Source organism: Oncorhynchus kisutch, linkage group LG10 (assembly GCF_002021735.2).
Source record: "Oncorhynchus kisutch isolate 150728-3 linkage group LG10, Okis_V2, whole genome shotgun sequence".
In the NCBI taxonomy this organism is placed as follows: domain Eukaryota; kingdom Metazoa; phylum Chordata; class Actinopteri; order Salmoniformes; family Salmonidae; genus Oncorhynchus; species Oncorhynchus kisutch.
In genome coordinates this window covers 47,633,824-47,657,729 of record NC_034183.2, presented here as the reverse complement: position 1 = coordinate 47,657,729, position 23,906 = coordinate 47,633,824, and the positions used below count along the sequence as shown (strand labels likewise).

At 40.0% G+C, this 23,906-nt stretch overlaps 1 protein-coding gene across 2 annotated transcripts; it reads left to right on the top strand.

The window, feature by feature from the left end:
- Window positions 1-2,168: 2,168 nt before the first annotated feature.
- LOC109898263 (syntaxin-binding protein 2-like) lies at window positions 2,169-22,655 on the top strand. Of its 2 annotated transcripts, none has more exons than XM_020493160.2 (18): window positions 2,169-2,273; window positions 6,204-6,253; window positions 6,393-6,474; window positions 6,847-6,923; window positions 7,053-7,128; window positions 7,330-7,433; window positions 7,620-7,768; window positions 8,770-8,854; window positions 10,019-10,149; window positions 10,451-10,558; window positions 10,790-10,913; window positions 12,903-12,983; window positions 14,311-14,452; window positions 14,818-14,918; window positions 15,062-15,160; window positions 17,247-17,332; window positions 19,901-20,061; window positions 21,780-22,655. In XM_020493160.2, the coding sequence occupies exons 1-18, from the start codon at window positions 2,237-2,239 to the stop codon at window positions 21,857-21,859; spliced, it is 1,773 nt and encodes a 590-aa protein (XP_020348749.1). In that variant the 5' UTR covers window positions 2,169-2,236; the 3' UTR covers window positions 21,860-22,655. The 2 variants fall into 2 exon arrangements, with proteins under 2 accessions (XP_020348749.1, XP_020348750.1); XM_020493161.2 differs by having other exon boundaries at window positions 2,174-2,273; window positions 19,904-20,061.
- Window positions 22,656-23,906: the final 1,251 nt, after the last annotated feature.

Here is a 23,906-nt window from a genome sequence, read left to right as displayed (position 1 = left end):
ATACATGTATCACTAGCCACTTTAACTATGCCACTTGGTTTACATACTCATCTCATATGTACATACTGTACGCGATATCATCTACTGTATCTTGCCTATGCTGCTCTGTACCATCACTCATTCATATATCCTTATGTACATATTCTTTATCCCCTTACACTGTGTATAAGACAGTAGTTTTTGGAATTGTTAGTTAGATTACTTGTTCGTTATTACTGCATTGTCGGAACTAGAAGCACAAGCATTTCGCTACACTCGCATTAACATCTGCTAACCATGTGTATGTGACAAACACAATTTGATTTGATTTGATTTGATTTGTACACAGAGAGCTAATATTAGTAATATGCATGTCAATCTCTCCTGGCTGAAAGTGGAGGGGAGATTGACTTCATCACTACATTTATTTATGAGAGGTACTGACATGTTGAATGCACCGATCTCTCTGTCTAATCTACTGGCACACAGCTCCGACACCCATGCATACCACAAGAGGCCTCTTCACAGTCCCCAAGTCCAGAACAGACTATGGGAGGCACACAGTACTACATAGAGCCATGACTACATGGAACTCTATTCCACATACATTTTTTAAATATATTTAATTTAACTAGGCAAGTCAGTTTAAGAACAAATTCTTATTTTCAATGACGGCCTAGGAACAGTGGGTTAACTGCCTTGTTCAGGGGCAGAACGACAGATTTTTACCTTGTCAGCTTGGGATTCGATCTTGCAACTTTTCTGTTACAAGTCCAACCACGAGGCTACCTGCCACCCCAAGTAATTGACGCAAGCAGTAAAATTTGATTTAAAAAACACCTTATGGAACAGCGGGGACTGTGAAGCAACACAAACATAAGCACAGACACATGCACATACACACACAATAACATACACACTATACATACACATGGATTTAGTACTGTAGATATGTGGTAGTGGTGGAGTAGGGACCGGAGGGCACACAGTGTGTTGTGAAATCTGTGAATGTATTGTAATGTTTTTAAAATTGTGTAAACTGCCTTAATTTTGCTGGACCCCAGCAAGAGTAGCTGCTGCTTTGGATCCATAATAAATACAAATGCAAAACATTTAGCATAGTAAGGGCTTGCTTACACTTATCCAGATCCTTTAGATTGGCAGACATGGAAAGTATAGATGCATGAGGGTTGTTTTTTCAGTAGGGAATCACTTTTTCTCACACCTTCAGTAATAATATCTCCCCAATTTCCATGTTATTTGTATTAGGTGGGTTACGTCGACCTCAACCTGTCTGAGTATTCAGGCTCTGGGTATGTGACCCGACACTGCCTCCTAGAGGGATATGTGAACAAGGACAAAAGCTGGACAACTATGTGAACCCCAAAATGTATTACAGATTCATCAGAGGACACCCTGAGAAGACAGCTGGCGATGAAGCGGGGCATCCAGACTGGATGCCATGCCAGTCAGAACCCGGAGGCAAAGGAGAGAGTCAGAGTTGCCGGTCAGTTGACTCGGGTCAAGAAAACACGGCTGGATGGCCAGGATGTGGTTGAAAATCTCTGTCTGGAGAGCTTGTGCTCAGTATTTGAGCTCCCTCCTCCCATGGAAGGTGCTTTGAACTTGATGCTGGTTTCAAGAACACAGATTAATCCTAGCCTATGTAGGATGTAAAGCATGACATATTACTCAATAGAGAATGCTAATGCTTAGTATCTATATCTATTACAGAAGCTGGACTTGCACTCTTTATTGGTCAGGGTGGCACCACAACCCTTGGTGTCACTCATATACAGAACAGGTAACTTATTGGAGATGGATCTCAACTGATCCTTTAATTGTCATATGTTGATTCTAATGTAATGAGATTCCGATTCTAAATTGGATTTCTAGTGATGATCAACAGGGACTCACTCCTATGCTGAAGGTTAAGAGAAAGTCATCATAATGAAATAAATATATTGAAATAAAGATGTTTCGCCCCCAAACCACAAGAACATCTTATTTTCTTTGCTCCTACCCTATATCAGAGACCTACTGTAAATGACTATTGTTTTAATGCAAATGCGCTCATGAAGAATATTAATAACACTTTAGTCAAATTGGAAACTCTTCTTTGCTTATTAATTTTGAGTGCATTTGGACACGTTTCTTGCTTTGATAAACGAAGCGGACACGACGTAGGTGTTGTGATGATTATGTCAGCCAGTTAAAAAGTTGCAGGAAAAAATATCGACAACACGGAAGTGTCAAGATGGCTCCAAGTGGACTGAAGGCGGTAGTCGGAGAGAGTAAGTCAAGAAATGTGTTCATTTTATAACTATCAAATCTCTATTGTTTGGCGGTAGAAATATTGAATGTTTTATACCATCAAGCTTTTAGCTTGTTGTCACAAATTAAGAACAGAAAACATCCAAACAAACTGCCTGGTTTAGTTAGCGATACATAGCCTTCGTCACTCAAGCAAGTTGCTTCCTAGTAATGCCTGGCCATGGTTGATAGTTAGCGGTCATTAGGCTATTTAAAATTGAAATGTAAAATGTGACTGGGAAGGGTATGCCTTATCACTAGTAGTAGTATTTCAAGTAGGCTCTAAAACTTGAGTGTTTTGCTGACTCAAGAAAAGTTTGTGGTCATACGCACATCCTTTAAAACAGGTGCTGGGCTAATGAAGAATACTGAAGAACAAGAAGTCCCGCACACGGTTAAAGCTCCCAATTCACCGCTTTATTGACTACGTTTCGATTCGAAACGGATCCTCGTCATGTCGAACAAACTAAGTGCTCACATCCCAAAATATACATATTCCTTATCATGTCTTCTCTACTTTTGGTGGCCTTAACCTCATGTTGTTGCAATTATAATATTGACAAAGTTCCAGTGAAACTCTGCTTTTCATCGGCAGGTTCTTGTCATGGTCCTTAATTTTATAAGCATAATTTTTCTCCTCCACACAGATATTATATATGGAATAATCTGGATATATGGTATAAAAATACTAATTTGTTTTTAGAATATTGGTTCCGAAATAATATCCTATTGGTGAGCCAACTTGTAAATGCAGAGGGTTTCTTACTTAGTTATAAGGAATTCGTATCACTTTACAAGGTCCCTGTAACACTTAAAGATTTTGCAATTGTTTTAGATGCCATTCCCTCAGGTGTTGCTCTGTTATTCAGGAACGTGTCAAGACCTGACCCTCAGAGCCTACCTTCTATTGACCCTTATGACTCATCAGTAGGAAATATTTGTTTCTCTTTTGGTGATACAAATCTTGTTTCAGCAGGATGTTGTACCTTATGTCATGCCTTATTGGAATGGATTTATTGATAATAACTGTTGGAAAAAGTTTGGATGTTGCCACACACCTACTTGTTAACCAAATTTAAGGACGTTTCCTTTTAAAATGATTCATAAATATTGTCCTGCCAACCACTATATGAAGAAGTTTAAGGAAAACATCAACTCAAATTGCTCCTTTTGTAATGACCACCCAGAAACAGTGTTGCATCCTTTTTGGCATTGTATTCATGTAACTGTGGCAAGACATCAGTAGATTTATAATTGAACATATTTATGAAGATTTTACACTATTGTGGAGAGATGTACTGCTTGGATTCTTTACATACGATAGAAATAAGCTGAAACATTTTTATGTAATTCATTTCATTATTCTTTTGGCCAAATTTCATATACACAATTGTAAATTTACCCTACAAAAATAAATTGAACTGTATTTTAAGACTGTTAAATACTCTTCTAACAAAAAAGCTGTTAGAATTGTAAGTGTATGTATGTCCCTTAAGGTCCTTGTGTAATTGTAATGTGATATTGTACCCCCTAGCTCGATTGTCCATTGTATATAATCTATATATAATTGTGTTCCCTCATGTACTTTCTGTATTGATTTGTTTAAAAATAAATATATATATACATATTTCACCTCACATGACCATTGCGGACATGATGCATGGTGGATGCAAAACAATTTATCTCTAATAATTTAATAACAATGAGATGGGTCCATGTAGTAGTTCCAGAAAATAATATATATTTACAAAATTACCAAGTAGATGACCTGGAAGGTAAGACAAATCAAAATGGCTTTCATGTAAGAAATGGTCTGTTATCAAACTCCTGTTTCAGATTTCTAGGAGACATGGTACACAAACGATGACTCCAATACAATTCTCTTCTCAATAATAGATTATCAGTATCTGCCCCCCAGCCTAGAAGTCTCAACATGTTCGATGACAATGTCTCAAAGAGCTAATGTTGTGACGAGTCACCATGATATGCGCAGCCAAAGGCTTTCTCTGGTCAAGGGTTCTGATATTATTCCTGTGTTCTGCTTTCCTTGTTTTCAAAGCTCGTTTTGTTGTTCCTACATTGCATAGACCACACATACACTTGATCAGGTATATCACATTTTATCAAATGTGATACACTTGATCAGGTATATCACATTTTATCAAATGTGATGATGCCCTTAATCTTAATGGCCTTCACAGTAGGATAATTGAACATTGTGCATTTGTTTGTAAAGTTACACTGGGTACATCTGCCACATCTATAGTTACTCTTTGGCACATTGTCTAGAAAGATACTACGTGGCACTGGTGGAAGATCAGACCCCACCACCATTTGACTGATGTTGGGGGTGCGTCTGAAGACCTACCCCCGGGTTCCTTTAAACGTCTTTTCCAGTTGTGGATCAGTGCTCGATGTGCTTTAAAAAAAAATATATATATATATATATATATATTTTTTTTAATGATGTGGTCAAACTGTTTACTCAGTGGGGAGTATTGAAGGAAGCATTGAATGCGTTGGTCAGGAGGGTGGGAAGTTTTGGGCGTGAGGCTGTCATCCTGGGTCATATTTTTACAACGTTCCCTTGCATTTTGCTGACTTTATTAAGGAAGCTGTGATTGGAACAATAGGTCAAGTTGGGTGTAGCTAGTTGATGTTTTAATTTTTTTTTACATTTTATTTGACCTTTTTAATATAGGTTTTTCTCATTGAGATAATATCTCTTTTCCAAGAGACATGGTCCAATAGCAGCAGGGGGAACAACTTTTCAGACAAAACAACTTAAACACTACATTAAACAAAACTATAAACACACATACAGTACAACAATTACATATTACATTAAAAACACAAACATCTTGACTAAAAACGGCTGGCCTAAAAACAATTACACTCTTCTATGATATATACATCGAACAAGTGTTTAAACTCAACCAACAAAACTAGATCGCATTTTAAAATGTTCAGGAGAGAATTCCAGGACCACGGTGCTAAGTAACTAAAACTATTTCTACCATGACCTGTTCTAATTTTTGGTACTGTTCGAAGCAAATCAGAATGGGACCGTAATTGATATTTATTTACTGACCTGACTAGAAAAGAACAGAGGAAAAATAGCATTTTACCCAATATGGCCTTATAAATCAGTGTATACCAGTGTTTTAAGCCTACGCAAGGTCAATGACAACCAGCCAACAGTGCTGTAGAGATCACAATGATGTGTTAGACGTTTCTGATTTGTAATGAACCTGAGGGCTGCATGATACACTGAATCAAGTGCTCTCAGGGTAGTGGCTGAGGCCTGCATATATTTAACATCACTAAAATCAAAAACCGACAGTAATGTACATCGTACCAGCTCCTTCCTGGCCTCAAAAGAAAAACGAGCCTTATGCCGGTAATAAAATCCTATTTTCCTTATCAAGTTCTCTACATGCACAGTTGAAGCTCAGCTTATCAACCCACACATCCAAATATTTGTACACTAACTTGATTGTGGGTTGCCTTGTGATCAACTATGTATGTGAAGGAAGACCATGTGTACCTACTACCTGTGTAAGTTCATGTTCCTTTGCCTTTTTACTACTCAATTAGTTACTGTTTGACACTGGCTAACAAATGCCATCTGAAAAAACATGGATCAATTGGGTCAACTTTAAGAGATCTCTGTATGAACCAGGAAAAAAGATTGCAGACCCTAGACTACTGTTGTCTGTTTCCTTATTTTTTTTGCCTCTTGCCAGGCTGTCATTGTAAATAAGAATTTGTTCTTAATTGACTGCCCCCAGGTAAAATAAACACCACTACGCATTCTAACTCTAAAATGCAACTGAGTTTTGGGGACACATTTCAGTTTTGGTACTGTAATATTTCATACTTCCTCTGTCCGTCTTTCCTCATCTCTTAAGAAATCCTGAATGGAGTTATCAAAAGTGTGAAGAAGGATGGAGAATGGAAGGTATTGCAAAAAGTATTTAGCGTTGCTCTGAAAAGATCCAGGTCAAAATACATAATGTCTTACTATGTTAAATTGTCTTTCATGATAGCCTAATGATCAATTGAATATTAATTGATAATGGCCGTATCTGTTTGTCCAGGTGCTCATTGTGGACCACATCAGCATGCGAATCCTGTCCTCCTGCTGCAAGATGTCAGATATCATGGCAGAGGGGGTGACTAGTAAGTGTTGGGATCGGATGGCCAGTGGGCTAGGCTACTTGTATTTGTCAACAACTATTTATTATATCAAAGGACACCCTTTCATTCTAAACTAGGGTCAGAGTAGAGACCTGGGTTCAAACAGTGTTTGTTTTCTTTCAAATACTTAAGCTGTGCTTGACTGAGCTTGTCTGGTGCAATGGAATAAATAGCCCCAAAAGTATAAACCCAACCCCTCCCATCTGGCACTCGAGACAGGCTCAATTAAACGGTATTTGAAAGAAACTATTTGAACGCCCGGTATGGGTCATAGTGTGAGGAAGTGAGTGTCTGTGGAGGTGTTCTTCAGTTAGGATGTACAGTGACTAATTTATCTTCCTTTTCCTCCCACAGTTGTGGAGGACATCAACAAGTGCAGGGAACCCATCTCCAGCCTGGAGGCCATTTATCTGATCTCTCCTTCAAAGAAGGTGAGAAGTGTTTCCCCTGTCATTCCTACTTTCACTGTCATCAACTGCCAGATCCTGTATTGCTGTAAAGCCATCTCACGCTCTTCCTCTTTTTCTCTCTCACCTGTGTGTGTGTGCGGATGTTCTCAGTCGGTTCATGCTCTTATCAATGACTTCAAAGAGATTGCTTTCACCTACAAAGCGGCGCACATCTTCTTTACAGATAGTAAGACCATTTGTTTTGAAATGTTATAAAACTACTCTTCCCTTGTCTGATACAAAAAATGTAGTGTTTTGTCATTCTGGTCATGTCTCGAAAGGAGATCCAAAATTTAATGAGATGAACCTTGTAAATTGACTAAAAGCATGAATGTTTTAAAATAATTCTAAGTAACTGTTGGTTTTGTGCCAATCACCTATCCTGCAGATTGCCCAGATGCTCTGTTTGCTGACATTGGGAGGTCCAGAGTTGCCAGAGTCATCAAGACTCTGAAGGAGATCAACGTGGCTTTCCTGCCGTACGAATCCCAGGTGGGTAACTACCTACAGCACCTTCTTTGAACTTCACTCAACTCTAGTCGCATCTTGCCACCTCCCATTGAAAAATACACATTTTATGGTAGTTTGATCGCTCTAAGGAGTATCCTGTGAAAATGCCCAGTAAGTAAGCTCTCGGTCTCACTCCCTCATGCTCTTCCTCTCCCTTCACTATTCTAGGTATTTTCCCTTGACGATCCCAGCTCCCTGCACTTGTTCTACAGTCCAGTTGGAGATGGGAATAAAGACAGAATGATGGAGACTCTGGCAGAGCAGATCGCCACCCTCTGTGACACCCTGAAGGAGTACCCTGCCATCCGCTACCGCAGGTACCTATACACACCATACCTTAACTTAGACATGTCGGATAAATACAGGCATGCAAGTGCAACCAGAGGTTTCAGTGGCAATTGGGTGCTCATCTGAGATACTTTTGGTTCTCCAATAGTGGAAAAAGATAGCAATACCCCAACTGGATCGCGAATTGTCACTTTTTCAAAGCTCATCACACAGGTCTTGCATAGAGAGCCTGTCTTCAATGTTCTTTTTGTATGTATTTTTCTCTTGGGTACAGTGCCTTGCCAAAGTATTCATCCCTCTTGGCATTTTTCCTATTTTGTTGCATTACACCCTGTAATTTAAATTGATTTTTATTTGGATTTCATGTAATGGACATTCACCAATTTTGGCTAGTTTGTGTAATCAAAAAGATGATCAAATTCAAACAAATAAAAAACAGAAAAGTGGTGCATGCATATGTATTCACCCCCTTTGCTATGAAGCCCCTAAATATGAAGCCCCTAAATTTGACTTGGCATGGCCTAGTCAAAGCCCAGACCTCAATCCAATTGAGAATCTGTGGTATGACTTAAAGATTGCTGTACACCAGCGGAACTCATCCAACTTGAAGTAGCTGGAGCAGTTTTGCCTTGAAGAATGGGCAAAAATCCCAGTGGCTAGGTGTGCAAAGCTTATAGAGACATACCCCAAGATACTTGCAGCTGTAATTGTTGCAAAAGGTGGCTCTACCAAGTATTGACTTTGGGGGGGTGAATAGTTAGGCACGCTCAATTTCTTTAGTTTTTTTTTGTCTTATTTCTTGTTTGTTTAACAATGAGAATTTTGCATCTTCAAAGTCGTAGGCGTGTTGTGTAAATCAAATGATACAACCCCCCCCAAAAAAATCTATTTTAATTCAAGGTTGTAAGGCAACAAAATAGGAAAAATGCCAAGGGGAATGAATACTTTCACAAGCCACTGTACTTGAGTGTCTCTGCTAGTTCAGTTGCAAGTTACCCTCTCTTTCTTTCTCCCCCTCCCTCTATCATAGCGGTCCTGAGGAGAATGCTAGACTGGCTGAGGAGGTGTATCAGCGTCTGAACGCCCATAAAGCAGACAACCCCAGCATGGGAGAGGTGAGGAGACACCAATGCCTCACCACCTCATGCAATACACAACACTTCTTTACAGTACTTATAGTACCATGTCTGCTTGGCTCAAAATGACCATTCACTTTGTCTTTATGATACTAGGATTAATATATGATTATTGAAACATTTTGGAAGTCTTACATCTGTGAGTTTCTCATAGCTACTTCTACTTTCTGACTTGATTTCCTGTTATCTTTCACACTCTGCTCGGCTGCATTTTCTCTCCTTTTCTGTCTTTCCTAGCTGGCATTTCCTTAAGCCTGTGTTGGACTTCTGAAGGCATGTAGTCATTTGATATCATTTCTGCTCTTATCTTCTCCATGGTCTCTCTGCCTCAGTACCAGCACAGTAATACCATTTTCACACTATCGTGCAGAACTGTACTATGCTGGCTTGGATATGTTGTTTTTTTTCACAACAAAATATCCACTGTGGTGGGTGCATAAGCAGGCCAGTGCAGTACAGTGTGAAATGGGTATTAGAATATATATTTTGTTGTTATTGGGGTTGTACTTTAAGGGGGGGGGGACTATTCTGAATGTGGTAAAGTCTGATAGTGGCACTAACTGAGTGACTTGTTGGTTAAACCTGTTACCCAAAAGCATTCCTGACATTCTATTGTGGAGCTAGAGGCAATAGATTTGATCTAAAATAATGTCCTTTCTGCCAAAGCATTGACGTGGTTAACTGGTAATTAATGTATTTTTTTTATATAATTTTTTTTACCCCCTTTTCTCCCCAATTTCGTGGTATCCAATTGTTTTTTTAGTAATTACTATCTTGTCTCATCGCTACAACTCCCGTACGGGCTCGGGAGAGACGAAGGTCGAAAGCCATGCGTCCTCCGAAACACAACCAACCAAGCCGCACTGCTTCTTAACACAGCGTGCATCCAACCTGGAAGCCAGCCCGCACCAATGTGTCGGAGGAAACACAGTGCACCTGGCTACCTTGGTTAGCGCGCAGTGCGCCCGGCCCACCACAGGAGTCGCTGGTGCGCGATGAGACAAGGCGCGAACCCAGAGTCTCTGGTGGCCCAGCTAGCACTGCGATGCAGTGCCCTAGACCACTGCGCCACCCGGGAGGCTATAAGTTACATTTCTAGGTATCATTTCTTGCCCTGACATTAAATGTCTGATGCGTTTTCAGGGTCCTGACAAGGCCAGGTCACAGCTCTTAATTGTGGATCGTGGCTTTGACCCCATCTCTCCCATCCTGCACGAGCTGACTTTCCAGGCCATGGTCTATGACCTTCTTGACATCAAACAGGACATCTACAAGTAGGCTTAGTTTGGCAACCTATTCCCAATATAGTGCACTACTTTTGACCAGGGCCTATGATGAACATACGGAAAATGCTATACAGACACTCCGACATGCAAAACGATTCTTAATTTCAGAATTGTTTAAGGGTTAGTTTTACATTTCAGTTAGTCATTTTACAGGTTAGGAGTATAACCTTTCTCTGACATTATTATTGTTAATGTAGCTATACATAGTATGAATGTATATTTACCTTCTAATTATGATATGTATCTCTCATATTGTATCCCTGTATAATACAATCCCTGTGTGTTGTAGATATCAGACGACTGGGATCGGGGACTCTAAGGAGAAGGAGGTTCTTCTGGACGAAGACGATGAGCTGTGGATCCAGCTGAGACACATGCACATAGCTGACGTCACCAAGTAAGACACACAATCATTAAGATTGCATACAACTAGTGTTTTTAACTAATCTACCCTCGACCAATAAGAGGTGATATGATCCAGAGTTGGTTGAGGTAAGTTTCGTGTTCTATTCAGGAAGTGAATTATAGAAATGTATATCGTGAATATGCTTTCTTAATTGAACACTGAATTGAACCCCACCCTGTTATAGTCTTTGTCAGATGTTGATGCTCATTGTTCGTGTTCCAGGAAAGTGACGGAGCTGCTGCGTGTGTTCTGTGAGAGCAAGAGGATGTCCACTGATAAGGCCAATATCAAAGACCTGTCTCAGATGTTGAAGAAGATGCCACAGTACCAGAAGGAACTCAGCTTGGTGGGTATTCCTTGTCTTTCCATCTAAAATCAGTTGATTGATTGAGACTGGCTTTCATGTCTCTCCAGTGATCACATACTGTCAGTCTAAATGTCAACATGTGTTCTATTCCCATTTAATAGCATATAGAAAAGCACCTGGGTGTTTTGTCAAAGACATGGGCCATGTTCCAATATCTTTACTAGTAAACAGTATGTTCTTTACCTGCTACGCTGAAAGCTTAGTGCAAGCTACTGTTGTGTCATTAATGTGTTTGGCTGTTATTTTCTAACATGATTACATACCACGTTCAATTATTACGCAATTAAATTAATCATATAACAATTAAGTATTAATCTGGGGCACCACAGAATGTATTTAACGCGTTACTATCTCCCGACTAAACTCTAAAGATATAAATATCTCTTACACCAGTCAGTCAATTCATTAATTCTTATTTACCATCAGTCTTGTTCTGAATGTTGCCTATGATCCTCACCCAAAAGGGCAAGTCATTGTTCTCGGGCGTGAGCTGCACATAAAAAAAACGGTGAATTTTACACTCAAGGGGTGTGAGCCTGATTTGAATTTAAATGAATAGGAGCGTATTACCCTCTGCAAACGTTGCACATCCGGTGTAGCAGGCCACTTTTATAATGCATGCCCAGTAGCATTTCTTCATTCTACTGTGCCTTCAGAAAGTATTCACACTCACAAACTTTTTCCACATTTTGTTTTGTTACAGCCTGAATTTGAAATTGATTAAATTAAAATGTTGTCACTGGCCTACACACAATACTCCATCATGTAAAATTGTGTTGAGTATTCAACCCCTTGGTTATGGCAAGCCTAAATATATGTTCAGGAGTAAACATTTGCTTAAGTTACACAAGTTGCATGGATTCACTCTGTGTGCAATAAGTGTTTATGATTTTTGAATGACTACCTCATCTTTGTACCCTACACACAATTATCTGTAAGGCCCCTCAGTTGGGCAGTAAATTTTAAACACTGATTCAACCACAAAGACCAGGGAGGTTTTCAAATGCCTCGCAAAGAAGGGCCACCTATTGGTAGATGGGTAAAAAAACAAAATAATACAGACACTGAATATCCCTTTGAGAATGTGGTTATTAATTACACTTTGTATGGTGTATCAATACACCCAGCCACTACACACATACAGGAGTCCTTCCTAACTCAGTTGCTGGAGAGGAAGGAAACCGCTCAGGGATGCGATGTTACAGAATTTATTTGCTGTTATATAAGAAAATTAGGGATGGATCAACAACATTGTAGTTACTCCACAATACTAACCTAATTGACAGTGAAATGAAGAAAGCCTGTACAGAGTAATCTTTAAGGACTGGGTAATTTTTCAGGATTAAAAAATAAATGCAATGGAGCTAAGCACAGGCAAAATCCTAGAGGAAAAGCTAGTTTGGTCTGCTCTCCACCAGACACTGGGAGGTTAATTTACCTTTCAGCTGGACAATAACCTAAAACACAAAAGCAAATCTACACTGGAGTTGCTTACCAAGAAGACAGTGAATGTTCCTGAGTTGCAGAGTTAGTTTAGACTTAAATCTGTCAAGACCTGAAAATGGTTGTCTAGCAATGATCAGCAACCAATTTGACAGATCTTGGAAGAATTTTGAAATTAATAATTGGGAAATGTTGCACAATCCAGATTTGGAAAGCTCTTAGAGACTTACCAAGAAAGACCCACAGCTGTATAATCAACGGTGCTTCTACAAAGTATTGCCTCAGGGGTGTGAATACTTGTGTAAATGAGATACTGTATTTCACCCCCCCACACACAATTTAAATATTTCTAAAAACATGTTTTGATTGTGTCATTATGGGGTAGTGTGTGTGTGTGTGTAGATGGGTGAGAAACTACAATTTATCCATTTGAATTTCAGGCTGTAACAACAAAGTGGAGTATTATTATAGTGTGGAGTGATGACATCAACTTTTTATTAGTTAATAAGTAATATTTGATTGCAGTACTCTACTCACCTGCACCTGGCTGAGGCCTGCATGAAGAAATTCAAAGCCTCGGTGGACAAGCTGTGTGAGGTGGAACAGGTCAGTGTTGCCACAAAAGTCCCAAATGGCACCCTATTCTCTATATAGTGCACTACGTTTGACCAAGACCCACAGGGATCTGATCAAAAGTAGCACACTATATAGGGAATAGGGTGCTGTCCAGCTCCCTCCCTCTCTTATGAAACCATATGCAAATGACCTGGCAGGTACTCCCAGGAGCATGTTTTTGATTCTCGGAAGTGTAAAACAGCCTATTTTTATTCAACCTTTTAACCAGCAAGACCCTTGAGATGAATCATCTCTTTTTCAAGAGTGACCTATAGCATTTTAATTATGTTTGTTCTGTAATTTTACCATCTTTCCTGACATCCGTTCTACACTGAAATGTTTATTTTCCCAAACTGATATCATCTGTTTTCTATATAATATATATTTTTTAAGAATGTCTTGAATAATCAAATCCCTGGTTGTTAGCCTTAGGTGGTTAAACCAGACCAGGTCACCATGATGTTGTATAATATATTTTAATATTTAGTACTATCGTATCATATAATAATGCTCGCCCACTCACCCCATCTAGCCTCCACTGGGGTGCTGACCTCCCCACGTTCCCATCTCTATTTCTACACCTGAGTCTCATAAAAGCTTCATAAAATTCTTCCCAAATGGCACGCTATTCACTAGTGCACTACTTTTGACCAGAGCCCTGTGTGTCCTGGTCAAAAGTAGTGCACTATATAGGGCATAGGGTGCCATTTGAGACTCAAACATTGTCTGACGCTTTCTGGCGGCCTAGTGAGCATCCACTTCACTAATGTTGTGTAAAGGGCTTGAGACGAGACGTGTCGCACACCTTGATCAACTGTCCCTCTCTGAACCTACAGTAATGCACAGGAAGCTGTTATGCCATTATGTCAAGTCTTTTAAAGACCATTCATGTTGCCAGGCTGTTATTACTACATCCATCCATGTCTTCCAGAAATCTTACACCATAAGGCATCAAACATCTCTATAACCTCTTTCCCTTCCTAGTTCCCAGAACAGCTCCTACTTTCTCAACACAATTACTACATCCCAAATGGCACCCTAGTCTTTATTTAGTGCATTACTAATAGTGTGCCATTTGGGATGCAAGCATTGCTTTGGTCTTAATAGTTCTTATAGCTCCGCACAGGTTTGTTTTTGATAATCTCTAATATAGTAGGTTTAGTGGTCGATCATTTGAAACATTCCTAACATGTCCAGGAGTGATGTAATCTGGGTCTGGTTGTGGGATTATGATCTGAAGTGTTAATGCAGTGATGTAGCTTGGGAGAACTTAAAGGCATCATTCTTTGTTGATTGTTTTCCCCCATATGTTTCCCAGGACCTGGCCATGGGGACTGATGTAGATGGGGAACCCCTGAAGGATGCCATGAAGAGCATCGTCCCTGTACTCCTCAACACCGACATCGACCCCTACGACAAGATCCGCATCATACTACTCTATATCTTCCACAAGAAGAAGGGTAGGTCAACAGAATGGCACTGGCTGCATGATCCCAATGTGTCTGCTTTCTGTCAGTGCATTGTCAAGATACACACAGCAGGTACAGCAATATGAGTGTTTCTAATATGATACGACACAGATACTACTCTCCACATGACTTGCTATTGAAATTAAAGAGGAGCAGATGGTGATCTTTAGGTTGAGCACTTGGCTCTACTCTGTATATAATGGTGGTCTCTGTAAGGATATATGTGGTTACTATTGATCCTCGTGGAATGACAACAGGCTAGCTAAAGAAGCAGTTTTGATTAGGCTAACTTGGTGATGAGTCGTCATTACATTCTCCAGCTCTACTCTGTATAACGGTGGCCTCCTCACACACAGGCATTGGAGAGGAGAACCTGACCAAGTTAATCCAGCACGCCAACGTGCAGGCAAACAGCAACATCATCACCAACCTACAGCACCTGGGCTGCCCCATCATCGTAGGGCTCTGTCTGTCCGTCCCTCTCTCGCTCTGTCCAACTGTCTCTCTCTGTTGCTCTCTCTCACACATTGAACAATTGCATCTCTTTACAGTGAAGCCTTTTTTCCCTTGTTTATATTTGAATTATGTGAAATGTTTCAGGCTCCCAATGCTGGGAAAACACTGCCTGAGAAGAAAGAGCGCAAGGAGAGCACGTACCAGCTCTCCCGATGGACACCCACCATCAAAGATGTGATGGAGGTATGGAAGAGGAAGGATAGACAGTGTGGTAGAGGACTTCACTGGTCCAAAATGTTGGACCTGTTCTGAAATGGGACTGGGGCTTTCCCACCCGGACCCGATATGTGTATATATATTTTTTCAATATAGAGACACTTTCCGAACGGACCCGGGACAAGTAGACCCGTTCCATATAGACCTGGTCGGATCCAGACTCGGTCAGATCTGAATGAGGGAAGCAGCAGAAAAGTACATTTTTAAGATACTTCATTAACAAGAGCTGATAAAGTGTGAGGAAGAGAGGTGGCTCTCTAGCAGGGGCCGTGCTGTGTGTCTGAACTGTGAGTGAAGGAGAGACTCCAAGAAAGACTTGTACTATAGTAGATTAATGGCTGCCATAGTTAGGTTATTTATCATTCAATATGATATAGTTCAATATACATAGTACCTGTCTTGACTGCATCAAACATGAAGCTAGTCTAATTGAGGCTGCATGCACTTTCTCGTCCTACACAGTTACAAATAACTCCATTCAGATTATTACGTAGCAGCCTACCTCTTGGTCGTTGGTAGCCTTTCGTTCTCCTTTAACAATTAATTCCGTTATTTTAATTCCATTTGATTAGATATCTCCCAACTTTTGCCAGACACGGAGGCTCTGACTGTAGCCAATTGCCGCTTTGATGACTTATGCTTGGCCAACAACAAGCTCCAGGCGCCGCTCTCGTGGAAAGTAACATCAATTATACAATTTCTGAGAAGTCGCATTCAACCATTCGGGACCTGTATGGGTCCTTCTGGACAAGTCTGTTAAAATGACTTGTACCGTGACAATAATATAAGATAAGACCCGTGACATTATTTACAGTTCTGGATCCGGATCGGGTATTTTGATACAGGTGGATCCGTGAACAGCTGACTGAAAACAGGATGGCCGGGCAGTAGTGCAGTTGAGTCCGTTTTGGTGGATTCTAAACAAAGTGATTCAACTTTGTTGCTCCTAACTGAAACAAGCAACAAAAACACCCCCCACAATGCAGCAGCACACAGAAATAGAATGAATAGAAGTGGCTTGGAACCTATAACCTTGGCAATTTGACTAGTAAACTCATGGGTACACTCGCAATGACTTCCTGATATAGACCCAGTCGGTATTAGAACGTCGCGACCCTGCCCTGTGGACCCTGTGGAAGACAACCTGTGGTTACCCCAGTTGCTCACAGCAAAAACATTTTTCAACTGCAATTTCCTTGTTTTAGTCAATTACAAAAATACATTGAAGAAAAGTACATGTCTAAAGATTACGTTTCAACATTGCCTACTCTCTTGCATTTTCACTACTTAGAAAAAAAACGCAAGGCTTCCCACATCCCCCTTTTCTGTCTTGACGATGCTAGCTAGCCAGCAGCGACTTGAGTGAGAGTACTAGCTACCGACTGGAACATTAAGCTAGCGAAGACCAACAACACAAACAAACAGACTATACAAGTAGTGAGTGGAGTTACAAACGGACTGTACTAAACAAGTTAAATGTCTTGTGATGAAATGTTTTCCACACACACAGCTACGTGTAGCCTACTTTTTGACCTGGCTACATGTACATTGAACAACACAGCAGCTTTTCTGCATGTTTTGTTGTTTCTGTATAACAAAACAAATCCTGTACAATGGGGAATAACAGGAAAGAAGGTTGGTTTTCCCCAATTTGTGGGCGTGGTCGAATTCCTTATTACATGAGAACTGACTGGTACTATTGTTGAGGCAATATTTCCATGATAATAAAGAATATTCATTCAAAAAATGTTAACTGATGTGGCTTATGCAATGGAATGTGTTTTTTGTAAGGTCAGCTGAGTTGAATCAACATGGGTACACTTCCTGCTTTGCTTCTATGGGTACATTGGCAATGGCCGCCAGTCCACCCATTATGCCATCATTGACTTGAAAAGGGACGCTGTTCTATTCGTTCTATTTCTATGGCAGCACATGCAGTCAGAAGGAGATTATTGAAAGTATTTTATTATATGTTTTGCTATTTGAAAGGTTATCCAAAGGCCATGACTGTCACAGCCCAAGTCTGACCAACCCTGTCTGTCTATTTTCCCAGAATGCCATAACAGACAAGCTGGACAGGAAGCAGTGGCCGTTCATCTCTGACCCTGCCCCCATTAACACCATGCAGACGACTGTCAGGTGTGTGTATACAACATGGAAGGGGTGGGGCTGAGCCACAACATGGAAGAGGTGGGGCTGAGCCAGGGACAGAGACAGAAGGGTCACATACATTAACACTTTATCCTCACTTGTCATCTTGAAAATAGAGCTTTGCTGTAGTTATGTGAGCTGGAGAGGTGAAAAGTTAGTTGATCCAAGCTGCCATTAGACAGCCTGTGAATAATCTCCCCTGCCCCATACCAGGAGTTATTTTATTTTTAGTTTGTTGACATCGCTTGTTCATGTTGTTCAGTTCATTTTGAAAGTATTCAGACCCCTTGACTTTTTCCATATGTTTGTAATGTTATAGCCTTATTCTAAAATGTATTAATCAAAACATTTTTATCAATCTACACACACAATACCCCAAAAGGTCAAGGCAAAAACATGTTTTTTATTTATAAATTAGCAAACATCTCTAAAAACCAACTCCTTATTTACATAACTATTCAGACCCTTTGCTATGAGACTTGAAATTGAGCTCAGGTTCATCCTGTTTTCATTGATCATCCTTGATGTTTCTACAACAAATGCTGACGCTCCAGATACTCAACTAGTCTAATCAGAACAACAGTTTTCAGCTGTGCTAACATACAGTTGAAGTCAGAAGTTTACCTACACTTAGGTTGGAGCCATTAACTCGGTTTTCCACCACTCCACAAATGTCTTGTTAACAAACTATAATTTTAGCAAGTCGGTTAGGACATCTACTTTTGTGCATGACACAAGTAATTGTTCCAACAATTGTTTACAGACAAATTATTTCACTTATAATTCACTGTATCACAATTCCAGTGGGTCAGAAGTTTACATACACTAAGTTGACTGTGCCTTTTAAACAGCTTGGAAAATTTCAGAAAATGGCTTTAGAAGCTTCTGATAGGCTAATTGACATAATTTGAGTCAATTGGAGGTGTACCTGTGGATGTATTTCAAGGCCTACCTTCAAACTCAGTGCCTCTTTGCTTGACATCATGGGAAAATCAAAATAAATCAGCCAAAACCTAATGAAAAAACTTTGTAGACCTCCACAAGTCTGGTTCATCCTTGGGAGCAATTTCCAAATTCCTGAAGGTACCACGCTCATCTGTACTAACAATAGTACGCAAGTATAAACACCATGGGACCACGCAGCTGTCATACCACTCAGGAAGGAGACACATTCTGTCTTCTAGAGATGAACGTACTTTGGTGCGAAAAGTGCAAATCGATCCCAGAACAGCAGCAAAGGATCTTGTGAAGATGCTGGAGGAAACGGGTAAAAAAGTATAACCTGAAAGGCCGCTCAGCAAGGAAGCCACTGCTCCAAAACCGCCATTTAAAAAAAAAAGCCAGACTACGGTTTGCAACTGCTCATGGGGACAAAGATTGTACTTTTTAGAGAAATGTCCTCTGGTCTGATGAAACAAAAATAGAAGTGTTTGGCCATAGTGACCATCGTTATGTTTGGAGGAAAAAGCGGGAGGCTTGCAAGCCGAAGAACACCATCCCTATAGTGAAGCACGGGGGTGGCAGCATCATGTTGTGGGGGTGCTTTGCTGCAGGAGGGACTGTTGCACTTCACAAAATAGATGAAATCATGAGGACGGAAAAATGATGTGGATATATTGAAGCAACATCTCAAGACATCAGTCAGGAAGTTAAAGCTTGGTCGCAAATGGGTCTTCCAAATGGACAATGACCCCAAGCATACTTCCAACGTTGTGGCAAAATGGCTTAAGGACAACAAAGTCAAGGTATTGGAGTGGCCATCACAAAGCCCTGACCTCAATCCTATAGAAAATGTAATGGCAGAACTGAAAAAGCGTGTGCGAGCAAGGAGGACTACAAACCTGACTCAGTTACACAAGCTCTGTCAGAAGGAATGGGCCAAAATTCACCCAACTTATTGTGGGAAGCTTGTGGAAGGCTACTTGAAATGTTTGACCCAAGTTAAACAATTTAAAAGCAATGCAACCAAATACACTCAATTAGTATGTAAACTTCTGACCCACTGGGACTGTGATGAAAGAAATAAAAGCTGAAATAAATCATTCTCTCTACTGTTATTCTGACATTTCGCATTCGTAAAATAAAGTGGTGATCCTAATTGACCTAAAATGGGATTTTTACGAGGATTAAATGTCAGGAATTGTGAAAAATGTATTTGGCTAAGGTGTATGTAAACTTCTGACTTCAACTGTAATTGCAAAAGGGTTTTCTAATGATCAATTCGCATTTTTAAAATGATACGTTGTGTTAGCTAATCCAAGTGTGTCATTGGAACACAGGAGTGATGGTTGCTGATAATGGGCCTCTGTACACCTTTTGTAGATATTCCATTAAAAAAATCTGCCGTTTCCAGCTACAATAGTCATTTGCAATATTAACAATGTCTACTCTGTTTTTCTGATAAATTTTATGTTATTTTGATGGACAAAAATGCCGAAGGGACTCAACTTTTGAATGGTAGTCTACATGTGTTATTTTATTTTGCTGCCGCAGATAATCTGTACATAATTAGGTATCTATATGTTTTACTATGTTTACATTTATATCATACTGCAGCAGTGCTCGGTTTGGACAATGGCACAAGAACAAGTCTCCAACGGAGTATCGTTCCGGCCCTCGGCTCATCATCTTCATGATCGGAGGTGTGTCCCACTCGGAGATGCGCTCCGCCTACGAGGTCACGCAAGCCACCGACGGAAAATGGGAGGTCCTGATTGGTAAGGAACACAATAGTTGGACTGAACCTTAGTGTACACTTTATTTTATTTAACATTTTCTTTAACCAGGCAAGGCAGTTTAATTTTAAAATTTTATTTACAATGATGACACACCATGTACCCTCGTTTGGAATTCCCCTGCTGGTGGCGCTAAAAGATCCTACAGTGCCTTCAGAAAGTATTCATACTCCTTGACTTATTCCTGATTTTATTGTGTTACATGTAATCCATTTTAAATTCAGGCTGTTTTTTCTTCTTCTCTAGACACAATACTCCATAATGAGAAGGTGGAAACATGTTTTCAGACATTTTTCAGACAATGTATTGAAAATGAAATGTATAGAAATATATCTAATTTACTTAAGTATTCACACCCCTGAGTCAATACTTTGTAGAAGCACCTTACACCTCTGGGTAAGTCTCTAAGAGCTTTCCACACCTGGATTGTGCATTTTGTATGTTTATTCTTTTCAAAATTCTTCAAGCTCTGTCAAATTGTTTGTTGATCATGGCTAGACAACCATTTTTCAGGTCTTGCTGTAGATTTAAGTCAAAACTGTAACTCTGCCACTCAGGAACATTCATTGTCTTCTTGGTAAGCAACTCCAGTGTAGATTTGGCCTTGTGTTTTAGGTTAATTGTCCTGCTGTCAAGTTGAAGCAGACTGAACCAGGTCGGGCACAAATGTTCCCAAGTGGGTGTGTCTATGCCTTCCCAGGCCCACCCATGGCTGTGCCCAAACCATTCATGTGAAATCTATAGATTTAGAGCCTAATTAATTTATTCAATTGACTGATTTCCTTATATGAACCGTATCTCCGTAAAATCTTTGAAATTGTTCCGTTTATTTTTAATCAGTACACAATGTTGTTGATCCATCCTCAATTTTATCCTATCACAGCCATTAAACTCTAACTGTTTGAATGTCACCATTGGCCTCATGGTGAAATTCCTGAGCGGTTTCCTTCCTCTTCGGCAACTGAGTTAGGAATGACGCCTGTATCTTTGTAGTAACCGGGTGTATTGATACGCCATCCAAAGTGTAATTTAATAACTTCACCACACTCAAAGGGATGTCTGCTTTAAATTTTTTTTTTTTACCCGTCTCCCAATAGGTACCTTTCTTTGTGGCATTGGTTGTCTCTTTGTGAGGCACCTCTGGTTGTTGTGGTTGAATCTGTGTTTGAAATTCACTGCTCAACTGCTGTACCTTACAATTATCTGTATGTGTGGGGTACAGAGATGAGGTAGTCCTTCAAAAATCATGATGAACACTTATTGCACACAGTGAGTCCATGCAACTTATTATGTGACTTGTTAAGCACATTTTTATTCCTGAACCTATTTAGGCTTTCAATAGCAAAAGGGTTGAATACTTATTTACTCAAGACATTTCAGCTTAAATATTTTAAATTTGTAAACATTTTTTTTTTAACAATTTAACTTTGACATGGGGTATTGTGTGTAGGCTAGTAACAAAACATGTCTACATTCAGGCTGTAATCCAACAAAATGTGGGAAAAGTCAATACTTTCTGAAGGCACTGTATATTCCCCAGCATGCATGTTTTTTATGTCTGGTAAATGCACCACTAAGTCTCTCTCTCCATACATTTTCGTCGTGAATCTTCACAACGAATGTAAGCGCGTCTTTTGGGTTCCAGAAAAGTACTACTATAGTGTTAATGTTTCTGTGTTGTCTGTTCCCCTTCTCTCTAGGTTCGTCTCACATTGTCACACCCACCAGCTTCCTAAATGATCTGAAGAAGCTGGACCTGGATCCAACTCCTGAAAGCTAGATATCTCCTCGGCCTGGAAGGGAGCTGTTCTGAGTCTGCAGAGAGAATGGATCTGAACACAAACCTGGATTCAAATTGTGCTTGTTTTCTTTCAAATATGTTGAGTGTTTCGATTAAGCCTGCTGGGAGTGCCAGATCAGTGGGATTTGCAGTTTGCACTTTTAGGACTGTTCCAGTGGTTATTTTGGGTTAGACAAGTTCAATTAAGCACAGTTAAAAGTATTTGAAAGAGAACAAATACTATTTGAACCCTGGTCTGCTCATTATGAGACACTTGTGTACTCGTCTAACTGTAAAACAAAGTGCCGGTTTAAGATGTAGTCATTAAAGGATAGTATCTTTTGATTCTCAATCTTTTATTGAATTTAATTTTAATTACGGTCGAAGTAAAATAAATTATGTACATACGTATTAATGTAATGCTGTGATGGACATTTTTTGCTCTGAATATTAAATTAAAACAGTCCTTATATTATGAGGATCATTTTAATCTGTCTCTGTCTTCAACTGTAATTGAGTTACAAATATGGGTTGCATCTCAAGTCTAAAGTGGCTTCTTCTCCTTTTGTCCTGTTAGTGCAGATGAACTAAAGGACATAAGGAGCAGTGGCCTCTAGACTATTGAGATGCAACTTTTGTATTGGGACCATTAAATACTTGTGCCTCTCCCAAGTTACATTTGTTTTCATATGTCTAAATGTCTTTACTACTGTAGTGTGCCTCTGAAATCATGCACTTTCATGTTTGGGCCTTTGTCTTTTAGTCAATTATGAATAAACAATATGCATACATTTTACTCGTTTTGTACATTGTGTCTTATTGAAATGTCGTATGTTCTAGCTGCCATGAGAATGCCTATAGAATCCCTGGTTTTGAAGCTAGGAGAAAAAAACTGTACTAGACTGGGTGCAGATTAAGCCTGGAAAAACACTTTTGGTTGAGATTATTTTTAGCCCAGGACTAGGCATAATATGTGTCCAGGAAACTGTCCCTATATTTATTGCATTCAAATTTCTATGGCTTTCACAATCGCTGCTGAAGGTATTTGTTTAATGTAATTGACATTGACCATAAGCCTAATTAGAATTAGAGACCTTATGGCACTGATCTTAATTGCTTATGCATGCTTAACCTCACCTCTTAATACTGCATTATGTCTCAGTCTGAATAGCAAATATTTGTCCCACTTGTTTTAATGTGTAAAGGCTTTGAGCATTCATGAGGTCTTCATAAACACCACATGCTTCAAGTCATTTATAGCATTTCTAATTAGATAAAGGGGATATAACAGGCCCTTACATCTGGCATTTGCTATGGTCCACTAGCTCAGCTGGTAGAGCATGCAATACCAGGATTGGGGGTTCGGTTCCCAGGACCAACTCTTTGTTATTGTCCAACAGGGAGCACCAGCTGAGCAGGACAAGTTCCTCACCATGATGAGTCACGCCCAACGTGGTCGTATGGAAGAGCAGCACTGTATTGAACCCTACCGGGACCACTCCCTCTACCCCCAAACACACCACTACTATACCCTCAGGTCAGTACTGTACTAACCTAACGTAGCAGGTGTTAAAGAAATACCCTTGCAGGATCCTCACATCAGATTTTCAGGGGAAAATGAAGGTAGGTTGAAGATAATGTATCCCTGAAAAATGTATTTTTCTGGGTTTTTATGATGCCGCTAAGGATGGCACTGTACTGAAAATGCAGATATACAGACAAATAGCTGCCAGTAGTTCTTTCTATTCATCTTGGAAAAGTTGGTATTGATTGTTCTGTCTTCTTTCTCTCTCCTTCCCCTCTTTCTTTCTTTCTCTCTCCTCCCCTTTTTCTCTCCCTCAGTCCCACTCAATTTCTCTCTCTCCCTCCATCTCTTTCTCTCTCTCTTCTTCCCCCTCCAACACCCCCTCTCTCACTTCTCCATCTCTCTCTTTCTGATAGCACAAGATGCTGACCGGTTCTTTAACCTGTTGGCCAACACCCAGGGGCATCGGCTTGACGACCAGCAAGGGACCCTTCCCTTGTTGCCAGGGATACTGCAGGTCAT